The sequence below is a fragment of the Rhinopithecus roxellana genome, chromosome 6, assembly GCF_007565055.1.
Source record: "Rhinopithecus roxellana isolate Shanxi Qingling chromosome 6, ASM756505v1, whole genome shotgun sequence".
Taxonomy (NCBI): Eukaryota; Metazoa; Chordata; class Mammalia; order Primates; family Cercopithecidae; genus Rhinopithecus; species Rhinopithecus roxellana.
Genome location: NC_044554.1, coordinates 108,835,662 through 108,855,089, shown reverse-complemented (window position 1 = coordinate 108,855,089; position 19,428 = coordinate 108,835,662). Strand labels below are relative to the sequence as shown.

The following is a 19,428-nucleotide window of genomic DNA, read 5'->3' as shown; positions in this document are numbered from 1 at the left end:
TTCTCAACAGCCATGGTCCTCCACCATCCCAGGCCTAGGAGCCCGCAGCTCCCCACTGGCACTGCCCAGCTTAACACAACTGCTGGGCAACATTGGCACCCCGACTAGAAATTCTGTGGAAGTGGCTGAATCCCCCACCTTAGACAACTAGAAAGTCTGATATACAGCTTGACTGCCCAGAGGGCGAGGGAGGGGCCAGCCGGGTCTTGTGCATGTCCCAAGCTCCAGTGCGAGGTTCCTTCTCCAGGGATGATCCATTCGAAATCACTAAGGTCTACTTCCCCCCAGTCCTGGAGCCCGCTCGCTGCCCACATTCTGTTATCCTCCCTCTACCCCCTCCCCATACTCCCCCAGGAGACTCCTCCTCCCAGACTCACATGCAGGCTGGGGTGATAGGTGAGCAGCCCATTGTCACAGAGTGTCACGTACTTCTTCTTCCACTCCTTGTTCAGGGACTTGCCGCTCCGCTTCAGCAGGATCCCCTGAGAACAGAGGTCTGATCAAAAACCAGGAGCCAGCCCCGGAGGAGCCAGCCTCACAGGGCATGGGAAGGTCACGATGTCATTAGGCAATGCCCTCCTCTCTCCCTACTTCTCCTGGGCCACTTTGAGCAAAGCAGCCTTTAAGGACCTATCACTGAACTTGGGAGGCCCCTTAGACCAGTCCTGCCCCAGAACTCGGCTCTCCCCCGTCATCCACCAGGAAGCAGCTGGACCACTGTTCTGGCAGGTGGGCATCTTCCCTCCCCAGTGTGTGGAGCCACCTCCACAGGAGAAGCCTGTCAGGGGTGTAGACCGTTGGGTGTAGATGATCGGAGGTGTAGACAGTCAGGGGTATAGATGGTCAGGAGTAGACGCTCAGGGGTGTAGACAGTGGCCATCAGTGATGCTCCTCCCCAAGAGGCTCCAAGGGTCAAAACAGCAGAGATTTTGGTAAGGTCCTGGCCTTCCACCCCCTATGGTAGCTCCATAATAGGGCAGAAAATCCCCTAATTGTCCCAAGCATCCCCCAGACCACCAAGCCAGGCAGCAGGGAGAGCCAGCCTTCCCTCTCAGCAACCACACTTCCTGTGTAAGTCATTGAGACTCGCTGAACACAGAGGCTGGATGGCTAGAAGGACAAGCGAAAGTGCCACAGCAAGGAGCCTGCCCCGGGGACAAGGCCTGGGCCACAGCTGACACCCAGTAAACATCTGTTGGAAGAACTGGGGAAAAGCCCTCTAAAACCCTGGCTGTCAGACGACTAATGCAGGAGATAGACCCCACTAGGAAGATGGCAGGAGACGACGCTCAACCACAGCTATGGCCTCCTTCCCAGAAGAAACCTACTCCTTCTAGTGAGAACCCTATAAAGACATCCTCACTGGCTCAGGCTCTCTCCCTCAAACAACACACAACAGCAGTAGGACTAGCGTACTCAAGGCTAAGGTCCTTGGGCTCTGGAGATGCCCTGGAGTCATCCTCAATTCCAGCAGCCCCCTCCTCTCCCCAACACACAGATCAAAGAAATAACCAAGTGTGAGGGATGGACCCAGATCCCCGCCCCGTCCCGACTCCCCTCACCCCACTGGGTGTGATTGCCTCTCCCAGGCAACAGCTGGGAATGGGAGGCAGGGGTCATTCAGGACTAGGGAGTGCCACAGTGGAGACCAGGGGCAGATCCAGGACCAACATCACCATCCATGGGCCCCCATCCTCCAAAACTCCCACCTCAAGAGGGCTGAGAAGAGGCAGTGCTCCCTGGAGACTTCAAGGCAAAAATCCCAGAAGAGGAAGAGGGGCACAGGTAGATCCACAAACGGGGGGCTGAGTGTGGGGCTCACCCCTAGCTGGGAGAGCAGAAAGGGCAGCACCCCCAGCAGGGACCCTTGAAAAAGCAGACTCTGCCCATACTTAGAGAAGGGGGCAGCCAGAGAGGGAAGAGGCCCCAGGATGGCACCTCCTTTAGGAATGGAGAGCCCCGCCGGAAGACAGCCAACAACACGGGGACTAAGAGATGCAGGCACAAGGAAATGGCAGTCCCTTGTCTGCAGCTCGTGGTCCTGACACCCAAGGGTAGGGGTGAATACAGGATTCAATTGTACCTTCCTCCTCTAAGTTTTTCCTAATAGAAGGCTCAACCCTAGATGGAAGCAATTAGGGTAAAAGTGATTCCTGTTTCCTGGACCTCTCCCCTCCCCAACAGATGGGGGGTGGGTGAAGGCCAGAAAGGGCACCCACTTCAGCGGCCCTAGCAGCTGTGACATCAGGTGCCGACTTTCCAGCACATTTCACATCCTTGCTGCTCCTCTTCTGGCCACACCAGGGCCAAATGCCATTGCAGGAGGTGCGAGCATGAGGGCTGGAAGTTGAAGTACATGGCCATGTGCAGACACATCCTGCTACCTGGCCCCCTTGGCCTGGGAGACCCTACCTTCAAAAGGGGCTTCTGAAGACAAGCAGCATTAAGAGGGCCTTCCACAAGGCAAGCGGGCCCTGCCTCGTGGTCTGTGAAGGAGTCTTCCAGGTCGGCTGGGCCTTGGTGACCTGCCTCTGGGTGTGTTATTCCTGTCACTGGCCAGGGACCAGGTGCACGGAGAGCTCAGAAGCAGTCAACTATTCCCTCTTCGCTGCGACCCTTGGGCTCTGGAGATGCCCTGGAGTCATCCTCAATCCCCCGCCCCCGCCCCGCCCCCAACACACAGATCAAAGAAATAACCAAGTGTGAGGGATGGACCCAGCTCCCCGCCCCTGTCCCGACTCCCCTCACCCCACTGGGGGTGCTTCCCTCTCCCAGCCTTCAGCGGGAGACTCCACGGCCGGCCCCGGCCCCCGCCCAGCTCTGCTCCCAGTTTCAGGGGCCTGGAACGTGGAGCCGCTCAAGGCCTGCGCTGCGCGCGGTTTCTCTTGACAGTCAGGGTGGGCACGGGTCTCCACACCTTTCCGACTCAGACACGTGTGGCTCCTCCCTCCTCGCAGAGAATGTGATCGTGGCGGGGGTCCCTCCTCCACCCTGAACGCCCCGGTCCTCGGCAGCGCCCTCCCCGGGCGGAACGACCCGGCTGCTCAGCCCCGCCCTGCTCACCCGCCTGGTCACGGAAGCGGACGGGAGGAAACCCGCCTAGCCCGCGCCTCTCCCCACTCCCTCTCCAAAGAAGCTGCAGGGGTTCCTGCTCCCTCCCCGGCCGGCCGGCTGCGCACGGCGGAGCAGGAAGCAATCTGGGGCGGAATGGGAGCGGCGCGGAGGCGCGGAGGCGACAGCCCCCAGAGGACCCGTTCCCGCCGCCGCCTCCCTCCCAGCTCCGCCAGCCGACTTAATTGCGGAGTCCGGATTGATTGGGAATGCAAATGGCAACTGAAATGCAATCTCCACTCCCAGCAGGAGCTGGGGGGGAGGGGAAGGAACAGAACCGGGAGAACGGGACAGGAGGGCGGAGCAAGGAGGGGCTACAGATCTGGCGGGGCTGGACCGGGCGGCAGCGGGGAGGTCCGAGAGCGGGGAAGCACCAGAAATGGCCACCAAGCTGGAAGAAGAGAACGGATGCGCCCCGCCCCTAGCGAGCGATCGTTACAGAACGGGAAGGAGCCGGCACCCCTTAAAGGGTGTCACTGCATCAGGCACAAGCCTCTGACACCTGCCCCCAGCAGGCGGCACCCCTCTGGGCTGTGCAGCTAGAGGGTCTTCCTACTGAGCGTCCCTGAGATTTAGGGGTGAAAACACCCAAGTGACCTACTGACTCTAAGACTGGACCCCAGGTTCAAGTTCACAGGGCTTCCTCCCCAACCCAACATCTCTCTTTCCTTCCCATGTGAGAGATTCAGGGAACAAGTAAGTCAACCTCTGATGACCACAACTCCCAGTGAGGAAAGGGAGCACATACAACCCTAAGGAAAGTGGTCCCATTTTCGTAGTGAATTCGGTGAAGTGTGTCTACACACGCACTCACCGCCCACGCCCTCCCTTGCACTCCCCATCTCCAAGTAGGGAGCTGAGAAGCCTACACCCAAAGCACAGGGCATCATCTAGCAGGGGCCCCCACAAAGGAGGTGCCTGGAGAGAGGGGATCAAATGAGCAACAAGTTTGTGCAGGGTCTGATTCTGCCCAAACACACACACACACACACACACACACACACACACACACACAGGCACTCCATGAACGAACAGGGAAGCCTCTGGCTGCTGTCACTGTGCTCTTGGCTTTTCAGGGGGCCTCCTAGTAGGCTGGCCCAACTGGAGTGGTCACTGTCAGACATAAATGCAATGAACATTTCAGGGAGGGGTGAGGGAAACAATACAGAGCATTGCATTGGGACCCTGTGGGACCCTGCCCTCTGGGACACTACCCTGCTTGGGACTCTTCATTCTAAATGGACTTTCGCTGGGGGTCAGAAACCCCCAGCCTTAACGAATGAATCCTGGTCACACTGACTGGCCTCTCCTCACAAGCGGTCACACTGCCCATGAGCCCCAGCCCAAGAGAGCTACACCTGACCGCAGGCCTCGCCACGCTGGGCTCAGGTGCTCTGGCCACATCAGCCTCCTCTGTGGTCAAAACCACAGTACAGCTACCTATGTACGTGGCTTCTCCAACCACCAGATCCCAAGAAATTCTGTCCCAACTGCCCCCGTCCTTATGGGCAGCCCAGCCCCTCAGGCTCTTGCCCACACACCAAAGACACACCTCCCCATTCTACCCCAGCAGCTCTGGCTCAACACACCAGAGAGACGCCCTCTGTGGGGCAATGCCGTGTCCAGTGCAGGAACCCAAGACCAGAGGTCTACAAGAAGGCAGGCCCAGTGCTCCCAGAACTGACTAGAAAGGAGGTGGGAGAGGTGAGGAGGTAGCATCTCAACCTTATTCTTTAAAGATGATCAGAGGCCCTTATTAACAAAACCATGCCAACAGACCTAGCGCTGGACTAGCCCTCAGTATCCCCTCCCACTCAGGTTCCTCGGGTTGCTCATTTTCCTTAGCCACTCAATCCTCTTCCAGACCCAACTCCAGAACCTGCGGGACAGGCTGAGCGCCTGGCTGAACACGGCAGGTAGCTCTCTGCTGCCCTCCGGTGGTGATCACAAGGTTCAGGCAGATCTGGCAGCCAGAAGTTGGCGGCGCAGGGAAGGCGGCTTCTCACGGGAGAGCCTGTCCCTTGTTAAGGACTCCACCTGGGAGGGTGGTGCTGGCCTCTGATGCCATCTCCCCCATGAGAAGAGGCCCTGGGAAGAGCCACATTCCTGGGCCTCATTCTGAGCCCTGGAGCACACGGGAAGGGAGGAGCTGACCTGCTTGATGGGGATGGCGCGGCCGCTCCCGATGCTGTCCACCTTGCACTCGGCGGCCTTCTTCTCCCGGTCCAGGTCAGCACCCTTCCGAGACTGGAAGAGAAAACAAAAGGCGTGTTAAAGAGGCCCAGGGTCTGCCGAGAACTGCCCACCTGGACTTCCCGGCCTCCCTCCTGCCTCCCACCTCCTGGGCAGCCCTAGCAGTGGGTCGGGCCGGGGCGGCGGGACGGGAAGGAACTGAGACCACGAGTATTCCAACGGGTTTATTCTTACACACGGCACCATACAGAGCAGCACAGGTCACTGAGCCGGGCCCGCCCCTTACAAAAGAGCAAGGACAGAGAGGCCAAGGGCGAGAGGAGCACGCCCGGGGCGGGGGCGTAAGAGAAGCAGGGGCAAGGAGGTGGTCGGTGGGGCTGCTGGTCGGGAGCACAGGGCGCGACAACCGGGAGCGCAAAGTCCACAAGTGAGCGGGCAGATGGCCCATCTGCGGCACAGACACCACATGGCACGTGGCACCGAGCGCGTCGGCGTGGCCCAAGGGGCACAGTGGATGGACAGAGAGAGGAGAGAGGCCAGAAGAGGCCCTGCACCCTGTCAAGCTCCTGGGGCAGAGTCCACCCGAATGCGGATCCTAGGAAATTGGGGGAGGCCAAAAAGAGGGGGCAAGGCAAGCGCGGCGGCGGTGGCGGCTTCCGGAGCAGGAGCAGGAACGGCAGAGGTCCATGCAGGAAGGAGCAGAGGAGGGGAGGGGCAGGAAAGCGCCCCCCAGGAGCAGCCGGGCCGGGCGGGCTTGGACTCCCCCGCCCCTCTGGGCCTCGTCGCGCTGGCCAGCGCCGGGCGTGGGGCAGAGCTGCCTTCTTCTCCATGCAGCGAGCCTGCAGCGTCCGGCCGGGCCTGGTCCCCGGCAGCCCCCAGCGCGGGCTCCGGCGCTCCTAGCCTTCCCTGGGGGTGGGGTTAGTTACAAAGGTTCCCGTGGGTCTCTGGAGTGGGGAGCTCGGCGGCCGCTTCTCATCTGAGAGCAGTCCCAGGGCCCGGCCCGCCTCCGGCCCCGCACAGGGGGCATGTCCAGAGGTGCTGTGTGTCACCAACTGGTCTTCTAATTTGGAAGGAGTTGGAAAGGCCTTTTTGTTGATGAAAAGTTGGAAACAGTGGCACATATCTGCAAATATCGAAAGAATAAAGATTTTGGCAAGTTATACTCAAGCCCCGCACAAGTCGGTCAGCACCGGTGAGGGCAGAGACCCAGGCGCCTGGGGAGCGGCGGCAGCGGAATGAAGAGGAGGAGGAGGAGGAGGAGGAGGAGGAGGAGGAGGAGGAGGAGGAGGAGGGGGAGGAGGAGGACGACGACAAGGAGAAGGACCAGGAGGAGGAGGAGGCGGCAGCGGGCGGCAGCGGCACCTGCTGGCCAGACACAGGCCAAGCGTCCACCTCAGCAGGGAATGGTATGTTTGCCACACGGCAGCCCAGGCCCCATCCCTCCTGTTCTCCCAGGCTGCCAGGAGCCAAGGGCAGAGCGAGGGGACACATGGCCAAAACTGCAGTGTGGGAGAAAGCAAGGCCAGAGGAAACAAGGAGAACCGGGCAAAAGAGCCACCAGAGAGCAAAGTGCCGCCCAGCAGCTCCACAGGCGGCACCGCCCCATCCCCTCCTAGGCTCCACGGCCTGAACCGCCACAGCCCTCTGCCCCTTCGGCCCAGGGAGGAGGAAGGTGGATGGGACTGCTGCCACCGGGTCCCCAGACAGAAGAGCCGGTTGGGGGGAGTGGGGTGAAGCCCACCCCAGCCAGATTGTGAGCCAAGAGGCCCCAACCACCAGAGGACCCCTGGGAGCCCAGAGGGGCACCTCCCCATGCGGACAGGAACTGGGGCAAGAGCAGCAACGAAATGAGCACATGAAGTCACAGGAGAGACTGGAGACAGCACAACCATGTCCAGTGGGGGGTCACTAGCCACAGAGCAAGCAGGACATAAGGGGCTCGCCCTCGAGCAAGCATGTCGCTGCTGGGGAGGACGATGAGGGAGAAGAGGGGAGGCCCCAACAGCAATGATGAGAGGGGAGGTCCCAAGATACACCCACAGAGACGGACGCGTCTTGAGGCTGCCTCAGGGATAATGGTGCAAGTGAGGTCACCACGGAAACAATGGAAAGAAAATATAAGGTCGCCGCTGTGAGGATGGAGAGAATGGAAGGGCCAGAGGGAAGGCCGTGCCGTGAGCAGCCAGGATGGAGGGCAGCACAGTTGAGGCAGGCAGCAGAGAGCACAGGATGGCAGGAAGCACGGGGCGCAAGGGAGGAGGCCAGGGGCTGAGCAAGGGTGGAGGAGAGGGTAGCAGGGCAGGGGAAGGCAGGGGGTGCCCTGGGGTTGCTACAGAGCTCGCCAGCAAGGGGAAGGGGAGATTAAGAATGAAACTGAGAGGATGACTGAGGCATGATGCCAGGGAGCAGGGTGCCCAGGCCCTGGCAGCAGTCACTGTGGACAGAGGCACCCAAGGGCCCCGCAGCAGCAGTAGCAGCAGGTGTGGGCTCGAGCAGGCGCCCCCCACCCCACGCTCTAATGTCTCAATGGCCGTGGACAGAAAGGAGAAGCTGCGCATCTAGACAGGGTCAGGGCCGGGCAGCTGCAATGTGTGGCAGAGCCGTCAGCACAGAGGCTGTTAGCATGGATGGCCGCGAGGGCAGGTGGCGGGCTCGGGACAGAGGCAGGCAGCAGGGAGAGAGAATTGAGCTGGGCAGGCAGAGGCGAGGATGAGTGAGCAGGGCTTGGAAGCACCAGCTCTGTCCGGGCAGGGTCCGGAGATCTGGCCTGGCCAGCCGCACTCAGGCCCAGGCTGAGAGCCATGCCAAGCCCTGCTCTTGGAAAGAGGCGCATGGAGTGACGCGGAGGGGCGGGCACTCTCGTGACAACCCACACGGGGGTTCACCCACCTTTGTCTGGCCCAAGACTCCTGGAACATCCAGCCAAGCCCGGCTGGAGGGTTAGGGTTTGGATGGGCTCTGTGTGTCGCACATTGGGAGTGGAGAAACAGCAGGCCCTGGGGCCTGAGAGCCAGGGGCCACCCTCAGCCGGGCCAGCACAACAGCCCCCGGGTGTGGGGTGTGAGGTTTGTGAGGGGTGAGTGAGGAGCTCACAAGGAGACAGGACAAACCTGAGAGGGAGGAACGAGGCAGCGTGGTGAAGCCCAGGAAAAGATGGCTAAGCCTTTGTTAAACCAATCACAGCGGTGGGTGGAAAGCATGAATTTTCCCCTCGGCAGTGGGGTAACGGAAAAAGAGCCGGAAGGCGGACGGGGAGGCCTGGGCTCTGACTCTAGCTGGGCCAGCTAACCCTCTGTGTCGCCTTGGGCAAACAGCCTTCCGGCCGCCGGTTCATTAGCTGTTGAATCAAAGGGGGTCAGGGGAGTTAGGCCAAGTGAGTCCAAGGATACCTTCAAGCTGACAGACACCCTAAAGGGGCCTAGGAGAGAGGAAGGCAGCAGGGAGGGTGAGTGTGTGCAGCAGAGGGCAGGGAGGACTGCAGGGACAGGGTGAGGGCAACTACTGGAAGCCCCTTGTGGGCGCAGAGGAACAGTATGGAAGACTCTGAGGGCACCGGCAAGGACCCTCAGGAGCCGTGTGTATCTGAGGGAGAGACTGCAGGTGCCGTCTTCCTGACTTGGGGCTGCCCACGCCCCTCCTGGCTGGGAGCTCGGCGCTCAGCCCTGCCTGTGCAGCAAAGGCGGCTGGGCGGGGGAGGAGGGCGGTCACGTACCGTGAAGATGTTGGAGCGCCGCTTGGACTGCTTGCGGATGGGTGTGGGGGTGGAGGAGGCAGCGATGGTCTCGATGCGCAGCTCCCGCTGGCTGATGCTGGGGGTGGAGGGGACTGAGGACGAGTAGTCGCTGAAGGCGCTGCCGCCGCCATTCGTGGCCTAAGGACAGAGAGGGCTGCTGAGGGCAGCTCTGGGTCAGGGAGCGGGATGGGCACCAGGCGGGTGCCAGGAATCCCTGTGCTCATGGGCAGCAGAGGGGCCACTAGCCCCTACAGGCGGTATGGGAGAAACATTCACCTGGCCTGGAGGCCAGCAGGATCTACTGTCACCTTGCAAGGGTTGCCCCACTAGGGCAGCAAACCCTCGTCCTGGGACCCCAGCAAGAGTGCTTCTGGCCAACCAGGGAGCTAAGTCAGAGGCACAGGCTGGCAGGTGGGAATCAGCTGCAGAGCCTGGCAGTGAACAGACTGGAGTCCTAACCTGCAGGTGGTCTGGAAGGAGGTAGAGGGTCACCCCGGACAAACTCTCACATTCAGGGATGTATGTTTAGAGTGCAGGAGGCCAGGAGGCGGGAGCCAGGAGCCGGGGGTGGCCCAGGGCACTGCGGGAGGCTGAGGGTTGTTCCTAGCATGCCCGTGGCAGGGAAAAGGGATTCCAGGACAGCTGGGGCAGAGAGAACAGAGCTATGACTCCCAGTCAGAGTAAGGTGTAGATGTAGAACAGAGAAGGGAAAGAAAGAGAAAAAGAGAGATCACAGAATGGAGAAGAAACAGTATGGCAGCTCCTCCAGGACTCAGGAAACATGCACGGCACAACCAGGTGGCCTGCACCGCAACTGCCCTCACTACAGCGTGTGGCCTGCCCGGCTGCCTCCCTTGAATCCTAACCTGTACAAGAGGTGCTTGGACCACTGCCCCTCCACAACCTGCCCCTTGGGACAGGGACCACTGCAGAAGTCAGCTGCACAAGTCCCACTCTGTCGGTGTCAGGCGGGGCTGCTCAGAGACAGTGAGAAGGACACAGCCCTCCTCCTCCTTTTTCCCACGTGGGAATGCTGCCGCTTTCTCATAGCCCAAAGGGAGGGGTCTCTGAAATGCAACCAGGCTGTCACTGGAACACCAGCTGCAGCCAGAGCAGGCCTTGGCAAGATGATGGCCATTCGCAGAGGTAAAGTGCAGTGGCTGCTGCGCTGACCACACCATCTGTGGATGGCCCAGGACTTTCAGCAGAGGGCATCGGGGTAGGGAATGCAGGCTGTGGAATGGTGGAGAGCAGACAGAAGTAGGGATTGCAGCGGGAAGGGTCAGGCACCATGGGGCAGGGATGAGGCCAAGGCTATGGTGCAGGCTAAATGGAATTCCAACCAATGTTTCCAAGCCACATGCAAGGCTGGGAGGCCAGAGGAAGGTGGACAGGTGTGAGCAGGAGGCCAGCACAAGTGGCAGGACGCACAGAGGCAAGACAGACATGGCGGACACAGGCAGGGCGGGGCAGGACGCAGGCCGAACCTGGTTGATATGCACGGCCGGGATGGAGGCGGCGGACACTGCCGAGTGGCTGGGCGAGTTGGGCAGTGACTTGCAGGGCCCGATGGCCAGTTGCTGCTTCTTCCGCAAGGCCACTACCTTCTGGGCCACTGCAGGGGACAGCAGAGTCAATTATACCCACTGGAGAGAAGGGAAAAGCCTGGCTTAGCACCTCCCCCCAAACACACAGCCTTGCTCACTGGGAGCCTTCCAATCACCAGCACTGGGGCCGCATCTGCCAGTGACTCCCGCCCGGCACCCGAGTTACCGTCCTGGAAGACACGCTCCACATTGAGCCCGTAGGTCGCGCATGTCTCGTAATAGGTGCACCGCTTCAGATCTGTGGAGAGCTTGCGGGCTCTGCTGTCGTCGATGACCCGGGGGTTCGCAGCGCTGATGGCGTCTGTTGGACGTGGGAGGGCGGGAGTCACTCAGCTTTCAGAGAAGCTGGAATAGTGTGGTGGGGGGCATTTGGCCTAAGGGCAGGTGGGCAAAGGGCCTGGTGAGTGGAATACACAGAGCACCAAGAATGCAGGCGCCTGGATCTCATTTAAATCCTGCCATGGCCTCACTGAGTGCAAACCAGCAAGCACTTAAGCTCTGAGCACATTTATTCATCTAAAACAATATGGACCTGCTAGTCACTGGGACGGCAGGTTTCAGTGGGCACAAAAGCCCTCAGACACGAGCAGATGGAGAGTGCTGACAGTCCCGGTCAGCAATGGGAAAACAGTGGGGGCTTGGGGGGTTTCTCACACCTGCCCATCCCCCCATGCATCCTTGCCCGGGGCCTCCTACTCTCTGCCAGCTCCTGCAGGGCCCCGCCTCACCCTGCGTGCCCACAAGCACCATGGGCACCTCGCTGGCGTTGCGGAAGCTGCAGAGACGCAGGAAGTAGTTGTACACCGTCTGGAAACTGATTTCATCCTCCAGGCTGAACACAAACACCACTGCATCCACCCAGGCAGCAAACTAGGGGAAACCAAGTAAAATTAGCACCTGCAACTGGACCTGGCAAACTCCCACGCAGGGCAGGTGGACCCAAGTGGACCCTTCTCCCTGGACACACCACCTCTCCCAGTCCCAACCAGCAAGCTCGAGAAAGGGCTCCGGGCACAGGGGTGGGCCCTAACCCCGGGCAGGAGCATCACCTGGAGCTCAGGGGGACCTCCTTCATCTCGGATCAGCAGCAGGTAACTCTGGCCATCCACCACAATCTCCTTCTTAAACCGCCCCCCTAGGACAGAGCGCACAGTCAGGTCCAAAGTGTGGAGAAAGAGCCCAGGGGCCAAGAAGAAATCCACAGCTTTCCATGGAGGAAGTAAGAGGACTGGAAGGGGCTGGAGACCCCCAACTCAGACCCTGTGGGCGGGAGGGGGAGGAGTGGTCGGCCTCAGGGCCCAGGCTGGGCCCGGGACGCTCACCTTCAGGGGACTCCTCCTGGACATAGGTCCCCGTCAGATAGCGGTGCACCAGGGCTGACTTCCCGCTAGACAGGTTCCCCACTATGCCCTGTGGGAGAGGAAGGGGTAAGTGGGTCAGAGGGCACGATGGAGAAGACCCAGCAGGAAAAGCACAGAAGCGGCAGGAGGGAGAAAGGCCAGGGCTGAAGGGGAGGAGAGAGGGCAGAGAGGGCCAAGCTGAGCAGAGAAGGGGACAGAAGCTGGAGAAGCAAGGCCCAGGCCCATGGCACCCAGCCTCGCCCCCCGGCTCCAGGCCACCTGCGCTGCCCATGGGCCGCACTCACCACTTTAAGCTCCGGTACGGAGCGGCTCAGCGTCCACTCCTGGCTGTTCACAAACGAGTCTGCGGAAGACAGAGCCGCCCCGTCAGGGCCAGGGTGGCACACACACCTGTCCCAACCACTGCTGCCTGTGTCGCCTATGATGCCCTCCCCAGGCCCAGGCCAGAGGACAGCAGCTTCCTCCACGGGACCCCCAACCCTCACCACTAGTTCCCCTAGGAGGCAGTGGGAAGGTTCTTTTTGAGTGGAGCAGAGTGAGGATGGTCTTCAGAACAGGACTCTGAGGGCTGTGGGCTCAGTCCCCCTGGGCTTGGCCCTGTGTCCTTCCTCCTCTTCCTGCTCCAGCAGGTTTATTGTCCCCCCACCCAGCCACACCTGACCTAGTGCCCCTGTGGCCCAAATACTAGGCCCAAGCTAGAGGCCAATCCAGCAGGTCTCAGAACAGACCCAAGGGCTGGGCACCTGGTTGGGGGGTAGACTCCTGCAAGTAAGAACAGCACACCCTGGCAGGGTGGGGCCACCCACCACATTCCTGAGCCGGGTGAAGAGGGAGGAGCCTAGTCTGGCCTGGCCCTGTTCTGCCAGGGGCAGGTGGATAGGGAGGCATCTACCCCACCTGCCTCCTCCCTAAGCTCCTCCTTAGCAGGGAGGCCGCCTCCTGGGCTCGCTTCCCTTCAGTCCATTCTCAGAACCTGACTGGCAGGTCCCTTTACCCAGAGCCCTCTGACAGCCAGGCCCCCATCTCCGTCACCTCCAGGTTCCACATGCGTGCTCGGGCCAGCTCTGGGAACCCCTCTCTGGCTGGGCAGCACTGCCCTGGCTTCCAGAGGCACTGTCCCAAGTTTGTGTCAAAGAGTAGTTATGACGACCAGGTCCACAGAAGTCCCTAACCTCAAGCGCAGGGCAGCCGGAGGCGAGCACGCTGCCCCGACAGGGAACTAGGAAAGGTGTCTGGCCTAGCCCAGAGCCCTCTGACTCTGGTGAGTTCCCTTCCTTTCCTAGACGGCACCCGAGAGCGAACCCTCCGGGCGGTCCTCCTGGGTCACTGTCGAAGACCCCAGACGCCAGGCGCGGACAGCACACGGGCCAGATCACAGACCCGGCTAGCCCCGGACGCGTGCCGCAGTCTGCCTCACCTGGGCGCGCCCGGCCTTTCTCCCGCAAGCTGTTTTCTGCCAGACGCCCCCCAGACCCCCGGGCCAGCCCCCTTACCGCTGGGCGCGTGCGGGAGCTCCGGGGCCGCAGCCGCCCGACGGCTCCACAGCGGCGCGGCGGGCGCGGGCTCCCTCCGGCGGAAGCGGCTGGTGAGCAACCTCCAGAGGCCGGCGGCGGTGCGGGGGCGGCCGGACTCCGGCGCGACACGCGGGGTGTCGGCGCCCAGCAGGTCGCGGCGGCTGGGGAAGGTGCTCAGGGAGCCGGCGTCGCCGTCGCTACGGGTGCGCGCGCGGGGCGGCCGGGCCAGCAGCCCCGACTCGGAGCGCCGCACCTCCTGGCCGCGGCGCAGGCGGAAGCTGAAGCTCTTCCTGAGTGCCGCCAGGCCGCGCCGGGGCCCCTCCGGCCCGCGCCCGCCGCGCAGCACCGGCCAACGCTGGCTGCTCCACAGCGCCGTACCGCGCAGGAAGCCCGCGCTGCCCGCGCGCCCCAGACCCGCGCCGGGCGTCTCGGCCGCCGCCAGCTCCAAGCGGTTCACCTCCAGGAAAGTCATGCTGGCCGGCCGGGGCCGCGGAGTCGGCTCCCCCCGGGTGCGGCTGCGCCGGGTCGGCGCGGGGCTAGACGCGGGGCTAGACGCGGGGCTGGGGGCAGGCGAGACGGGCGGTCCCGAGGGCGCCGGGCCCCGACGGCCGAGGCGCGGGCGCAGGAGGCCAAACAGCAGGCCGCGGGCGCCGGTGGGCGGCTGCTCGGGACCGCCCGAGCACACGCTCCGCGGCCGCGCCGGCTGCTCACGGGCGGCGCACAGGGCGGCCTGCAGGGCGGCGGCCGCGCGGCCGGCCGGGGCGCCGTGCAGGTCCAGCGAGTCGCAGACGCTGTGGGCGCGGCGGCAAACGGCAGGCCGCTCCCTGGGACAGCTGTCCCCCTGCGGCCAGCCCCGCTCCATGCTCAGGGCCGGCGGGCGCTGGCCAGGCCCATGGCGAGGGGCACGGGACGGGGCCCGGGCCGGGGCCGCGGCCGGGGCGCACGGACCTCCGGCCTCTGGGCACCTGGTGTGGGCCGAGTTGAGTCCCTCAACTCCTCCACCTCGCGGCCGGCAAGCCCAGACCTGGAGAGGCCGGGAGCCAGCCTAGCCCGGAGAGAGAGGCGGCAAGTCTGGCCTGGAACACCCGGGAACGGCGGCGCGGCGCGGGGGAGCCGGCCTGCTGGGGCAGCCCCCGGGAGCCCTCGGAAAACAGGAAATTCCAGCCCAGGGCTCCTCCTAGGATCCAGCAGGTAGGTGAGGTGCTGTCATTACGAGCAGGCCAACTAAATAACAGTCCTCAGTCCACCACACACTGGGCCCCATTTTGGAGAAAAGTGGGCCATTTCTTATTCTTCAAAAGAAGAGCTAGAAAAGCGAACAACATGAGGCCCCAAAGTATGACAAGCCTGAGTGAGAAGTCAGAGGCAGCCATGCCGGCTCTGCGGGAGAGTCCTCATCTGCAGCACGCGAGCTTCAACGCGGTGGTCCTGTGTTAGCTTTTGGCTCTGACATTCTGAGGTCGAGAGCTGCTGGCTGCTACAGTTGGCTTCTGTTGATGACTGAGTCTGTCTTCTTTGGAGATTATAAAATCCGGAAGATACTCATCTGTCTGGACTGAGTTAAGCGTCCTGCCTAAGGGCAGCAGAGAAATCAAAGATAACCTCGGCCGCAGTTCTGGGTGAGTGACTCTCTTCTGACGCCCGGACCTCTCCAGGCCCCTGCTGCTCACTGGGTCTCACCTCCTGTCGGGATGATGGGCCGAGATCAAGTGGTAGCCTGCGGTACTGGCTGGAGCCTGACGTTCTGTAAATGAAAACACTCCTCCAAGCTCCGAGGCCCTTCCAATTCATGACTGTGGGCTGCCTGGACACCCAATAAACCCAGGGCTCACCCAGAATGGGGACAAGAGCTCCCCGGCTGTGATTGACACTGCATTGTAAACATCAGTCCTCTCCCAGGCTCTGAAGACCAGCCAGTTTCCTGTCATCCACAAAGTCAGAAACTATTGGCTGCCTCAATCTCACCGGCAGATCAGGAGAAACCAGTTTAAGTAGTGGCTAGGGACGAGGGGCTTGCATTTCCTTTAAAGAGATAATACTGCCCACTTTTCTCCACCCCCAGTACAGCCCAACTCCCAGTGTCCTTTTCAGTTTTAGAATTCCATGGACCTGGTCAGAGCCAAGGAGGAGATAAAAGTGGCACATTCCTGAGGGGCTGGGTGGGAGTGCCTAAGGCAGGCAGGGCCTCTCCATCCTAGGTGCTCCCTGCAGAAAAGAGCACTGGAAATTCCCAAGTCCTGGGCTGGATCTCCCAAGCCTGGAGAGGCCCTGGTGGTGAGTTTGTATTTCCATGGGACTAGTTATTAGCGTTGGTGAAGACAGCTTCTTCCTGTACGGGATGCATGTTCCCCCCCCCCCCCCAATAGAAGCACCTGCAGAGGCACCCTTCGCGGGTCCTCAGGCAGGCAGAGAGACAAGAACACAACTCAGTGAAGCCGGCCAGTGTCACTGAGCTGCAGATCAAAAGGAAACGCATTCTGCCTTGACCTCCCTACCTGTGTGTATCTGTCCTCTCTCTCACGCACAACAGGGAATGGCTGTTCCGCCAACGAATAAGGCTGCCCACTCACAAGCCATTCTGCAAGCCAATGGAAATGCAAGCAAAGGGCCGGGCACGGTGGCTCACGCATGTAATTCCAACGCTTTGGGAGGCCGAGGCGGGTGGATCACCTGAGGGTCGGGGGTCTAAGACCAGCCTTGCCAACATAGTGAAACCCCATCTCTACTAAAAATACAAAAATTAGGCACCATGTCTCGTGCCTATAATCCCAGTGCTTTTGGAGGCCAAGGCAGGCAGATCACTTGAGTCCAGGAGTTGGAGACCAGCCTGGGCAACATGGTGAAACCCCATCTCTACAAAAAAAAAAGAAAGAAAGAAAGAAAAATTAGCCAGGCATGGTGGCACAAGCCTGTGGTCCCAACTACTTGAGAGGCTAAGGTGGAGATCGCTTGAGCCCAGAGGGTCCGGGTTGCTGTGAGCCAAGATGAAGCCACTCCATTCCAGCCTGGGCCACAGAGCAAGACCTTGTTTCAAGAAATAAATAAGAAGCAAGCACAGGACAGCAGCTATGGGAGCCAACCTCTGGGGATGGAGAGGGGATGGGGACAAGGTACCTGACAGGGGATGGGTCACTTTAGAACCTAGCTGGCTCTTTCAGTGGGAGAACAGAAGGATGGAAAAGAAGGGGGTTAAGGCCCCAGCTGCATACATGCCAGACACAGACAGACACACACACACACACACGTGCGCGCGTATGTAGTTCTAAGGGAAGGCAGGCAGCAATCCCAGTCCCCAGAAGAACATCTTACAGTCTCAGAAGGCACGTAAGTCCCACTGCACCTGCAGAATCAGTCCAAGGAGAAAGTGTCACCTGGGTCAACTCCCAAACCTGGAACAGCTTCCTCTTCCTCACCTGGCTGCCTCCTCCTTCCTAGTCCTTTTCCCCAGAAACCTTTCCTGACCCAGAGAAACTAGACAGGGAAGGGCACCTGCTCCCACATAAATGTCTCAGGACATCAAGCCAGTCAAAGACCCTGAAAAGGAGAATAGCTTCTGGCACACACCTTTTCCTCATTGGTTCAGCCCAGGGTCAGAGATAAGGTCTCTATTCTGCCTGATAAGATTCTGCTCCAAAGACACACAGCAAACAACAAACAGCTGTCTTCACACAGAGCCACTACCTACTGGGCCCAAAGGAAATTAGGACAGCCCTAAAAGGCTCCAGGCTGGGATTACACGAACAGTACTGAAATCCCGCAACACAAGCCCTCATGTCAGTTCTCTGTTTATTAAGGCCACCGGAAGCACCGGACTGAATTTGCCTCTTAGGGGCTGAGAGGCTCTGTGGGAGTTTCTGGGGGACTAAGAGGAAATCTCTCACAAATGCCCGCAGTGTGCATCCTGGGGCAGGACGAACACAGCCTTCCCTGGAACCAGAGAGCGCAGAAGCCGGGCTCCAGACCCCCTGCTGTGGAATACTTGGACGTCAGGAGGAAAAGCTGACTCTGGTTATGCCAAGTGCCTGTGTTAGCCTGGGCTTCAGCTGCCCTGCTTGCATGTGCACAGGGGGCTGAGGGGCCGGGGGCTCATGACAGGGAGAGAAAACACCCCTGGGCAGGTGTGAGGTGTGAGACCCTGCCAGAAAGAGAAAGCTGGTCCTGAGGATGTGGGACCTGGTCGCCTCCAGGTGTGTGTTGCTTGATCCACTGGTGAACCTTGGCTGTGCCCACTGCGGCCAATGTGGCCCACAGGGAGCTGGCAGATTTCTTTTGAGGAGATGAGGGAGGATGGATAAGCCTTCTCTTGAAAGCCAGAGCTTGTGGCCGGCTCTGTAGGGGAAGACTCTGGCTTCCTCCAGCAGTCGGGTGTGGTCCCAGAACCACCCTGGCCCTCCCAAACAGGCCCTCCTTGCCCACAAGGTGGCAGCAAAACATCTTCCTGCAGCTGGGGCTTAGGCTGCAACGGGGAAGGCTGGCGGGATGCAAGGACTGGCCACACCCCGGCCACTGAGCCCGGGAGACAGTGGGGGCCACACCAAGCCCCCTTCGCCACCCAGGACTGGTTGGTGTCCGTCCAGCAGGCTCTCCAAGTCGGAGCTTAGGGAATCAGAGGAGAAGACGGGGAGGCAGGGGGAAAGCATTCAGGATGCCTCCCCAGCGAGGCCACAGTCCTCCCTAAGTGTCCCAGCAGCTGTCCCGAGACAACTCGAGTTGCTGCAGCAGCAGCCATGGACCTAAATTCCACCCCCAACAGCTCCATTAAAGCATCCCCCATCTTCAACGGCAACATACGAGCTCTGGAGCTGCACAAGCCAAAAACCTGCTAGTATCACCCTCCATTCCCTTCCTTGCCACTCCCCCAGCCCAATCCGTGTGAGTCCTGGTGGCACTGTCTCCTAAATGTGGCCCAAATCCATCACCAGCTCCTTTCTCCAACTCAAAGGCAAGCCACCATCCTCCTGGGCCTGAGCACCACAGCAGCTTCCTATGGGTCTCCCATCTCCAGCCTCCGTCACCACCACTGCCAGCTGATTTCCTTTACAGCCAGGGCGGACCTCTACAAACCATAACCTGGTCACCTCTCAGCAAAGCCCTGCAATGGCTCTCCAGCTGGCGGAGAATGGCACCCAAACCCCTTATTCTCTTCCAACGTCCCATGTGCTCCTGACTACCCGCTTGCTCTGACCTGACCCCCTCCCCAGGACCCGCCTCCATCCCCATCCATCTTTGATGCCTCCCGAGCCTCTGCCCTGCTTGTCCCTGAGTCATTTGGACCATGGCTGAAGAATCCCTTCCTTGGGAGGCTGAGCATCTCAGTGACCATGCTCAACATCATCTAACACTTGCCACTGTCAGCAAGTGCCCCCACAACAGAACCTTGCCAGGTACATGAAGATCGCCAAGATTCCCCGAGTGAATGAGTGAAAGTCTTTGCTGAGCATGCACTGTGCTCCTGGGGCTTTTGGCCTCTTTGTGGGGAGGAAGGCCTAAGAGAGATGGGCCCTGGCTGGGCCAGTCTTTTGAGAGAAGTCACAGGCAAAATAATCTGTGCAGGCCCCAAACTGAAAGGCACAGCGCACCCTGGAGTTGAGAAAGCTGGATTCAAGTTCAGCCTCTGGCCCCTATTAGTGGGTGATCAGCCATGGTCTCCTTAATCTCAGGTCTGTCTGTAAATCAGGGATCACCCAGCTTCCAGCTAAAGGTGCTGTGCAGACCAGCACTGTGAGCACGGAGGGCCGCATGGTACCTGGCATGCAGTGGGTGAGCAACAGAAGGAGCTGTTCCTATTGGGCAAGGGAGAGCCAGAGTGGACGCTGGGATTACTGAAACCAGCTCTCTTCATGTCGGAAATCCAGGCAGATGTGGTCAGCCCATGAAACCTTAGCAGCTCCCCCTCAGCTCGGCTTTGA

General features: G+C 60.6%; 1 protein-coding gene across 14 annotated transcripts in view; it reads right to left on the bottom strand.

The window, feature by feature from the left end:
- The window catches only part of AGAP3 (ArfGAP with GTPase domain, ankyrin repeat and PH domain 3), a 59,254-nt gene that overhangs the window by 15,396 nt on the left and 24,430 nt on the right, over positions 1 to 19,428 (bottom strand). For 3 of the 14 annotated variants that reach the window (XM_030933126.1, XM_030933128.1, XM_030933127.1), the window contains exons 2-10: positions 12,290 to 12,348; positions 11,967 to 12,054; positions 11,694 to 11,779; positions 11,373 to 11,514; positions 10,811 to 10,945; positions 10,525 to 10,652; positions 9,017 to 9,175; positions 5,266 to 5,358; positions 378 to 482 (exon numbers count right to left, since the gene is read on the bottom strand). In XM_030933126.1, coding sequence (XP_030788986.1) covers positions 378 to 482; positions 5,266 to 5,358; positions 9,017 to 9,175; positions 10,525 to 10,652; positions 10,811 to 10,945; positions 11,373 to 11,514; positions 11,694 to 11,779; positions 11,967 to 12,054; positions 12,290 to 12,348 — 995 coding nt within the window. Of the gene's footprint in view, positions 1 to 377; positions 483 to 5,265; positions 5,359 to 5,513; positions 6,428 to 8,414; positions 8,642 to 9,016; positions 9,176 to 10,524; positions 10,653 to 10,810; positions 10,946 to 11,372; positions 11,515 to 11,693; positions 11,780 to 11,966; positions 12,055 to 12,289; positions 12,349 to 13,498; positions 15,301 to 19,428 lie in introns of those variants that run through there. The other 11 variants (XM_030933131.1, XM_030933132.1, XM_030933120.1 and 8 more) reach the window with 7 other exon arrangements.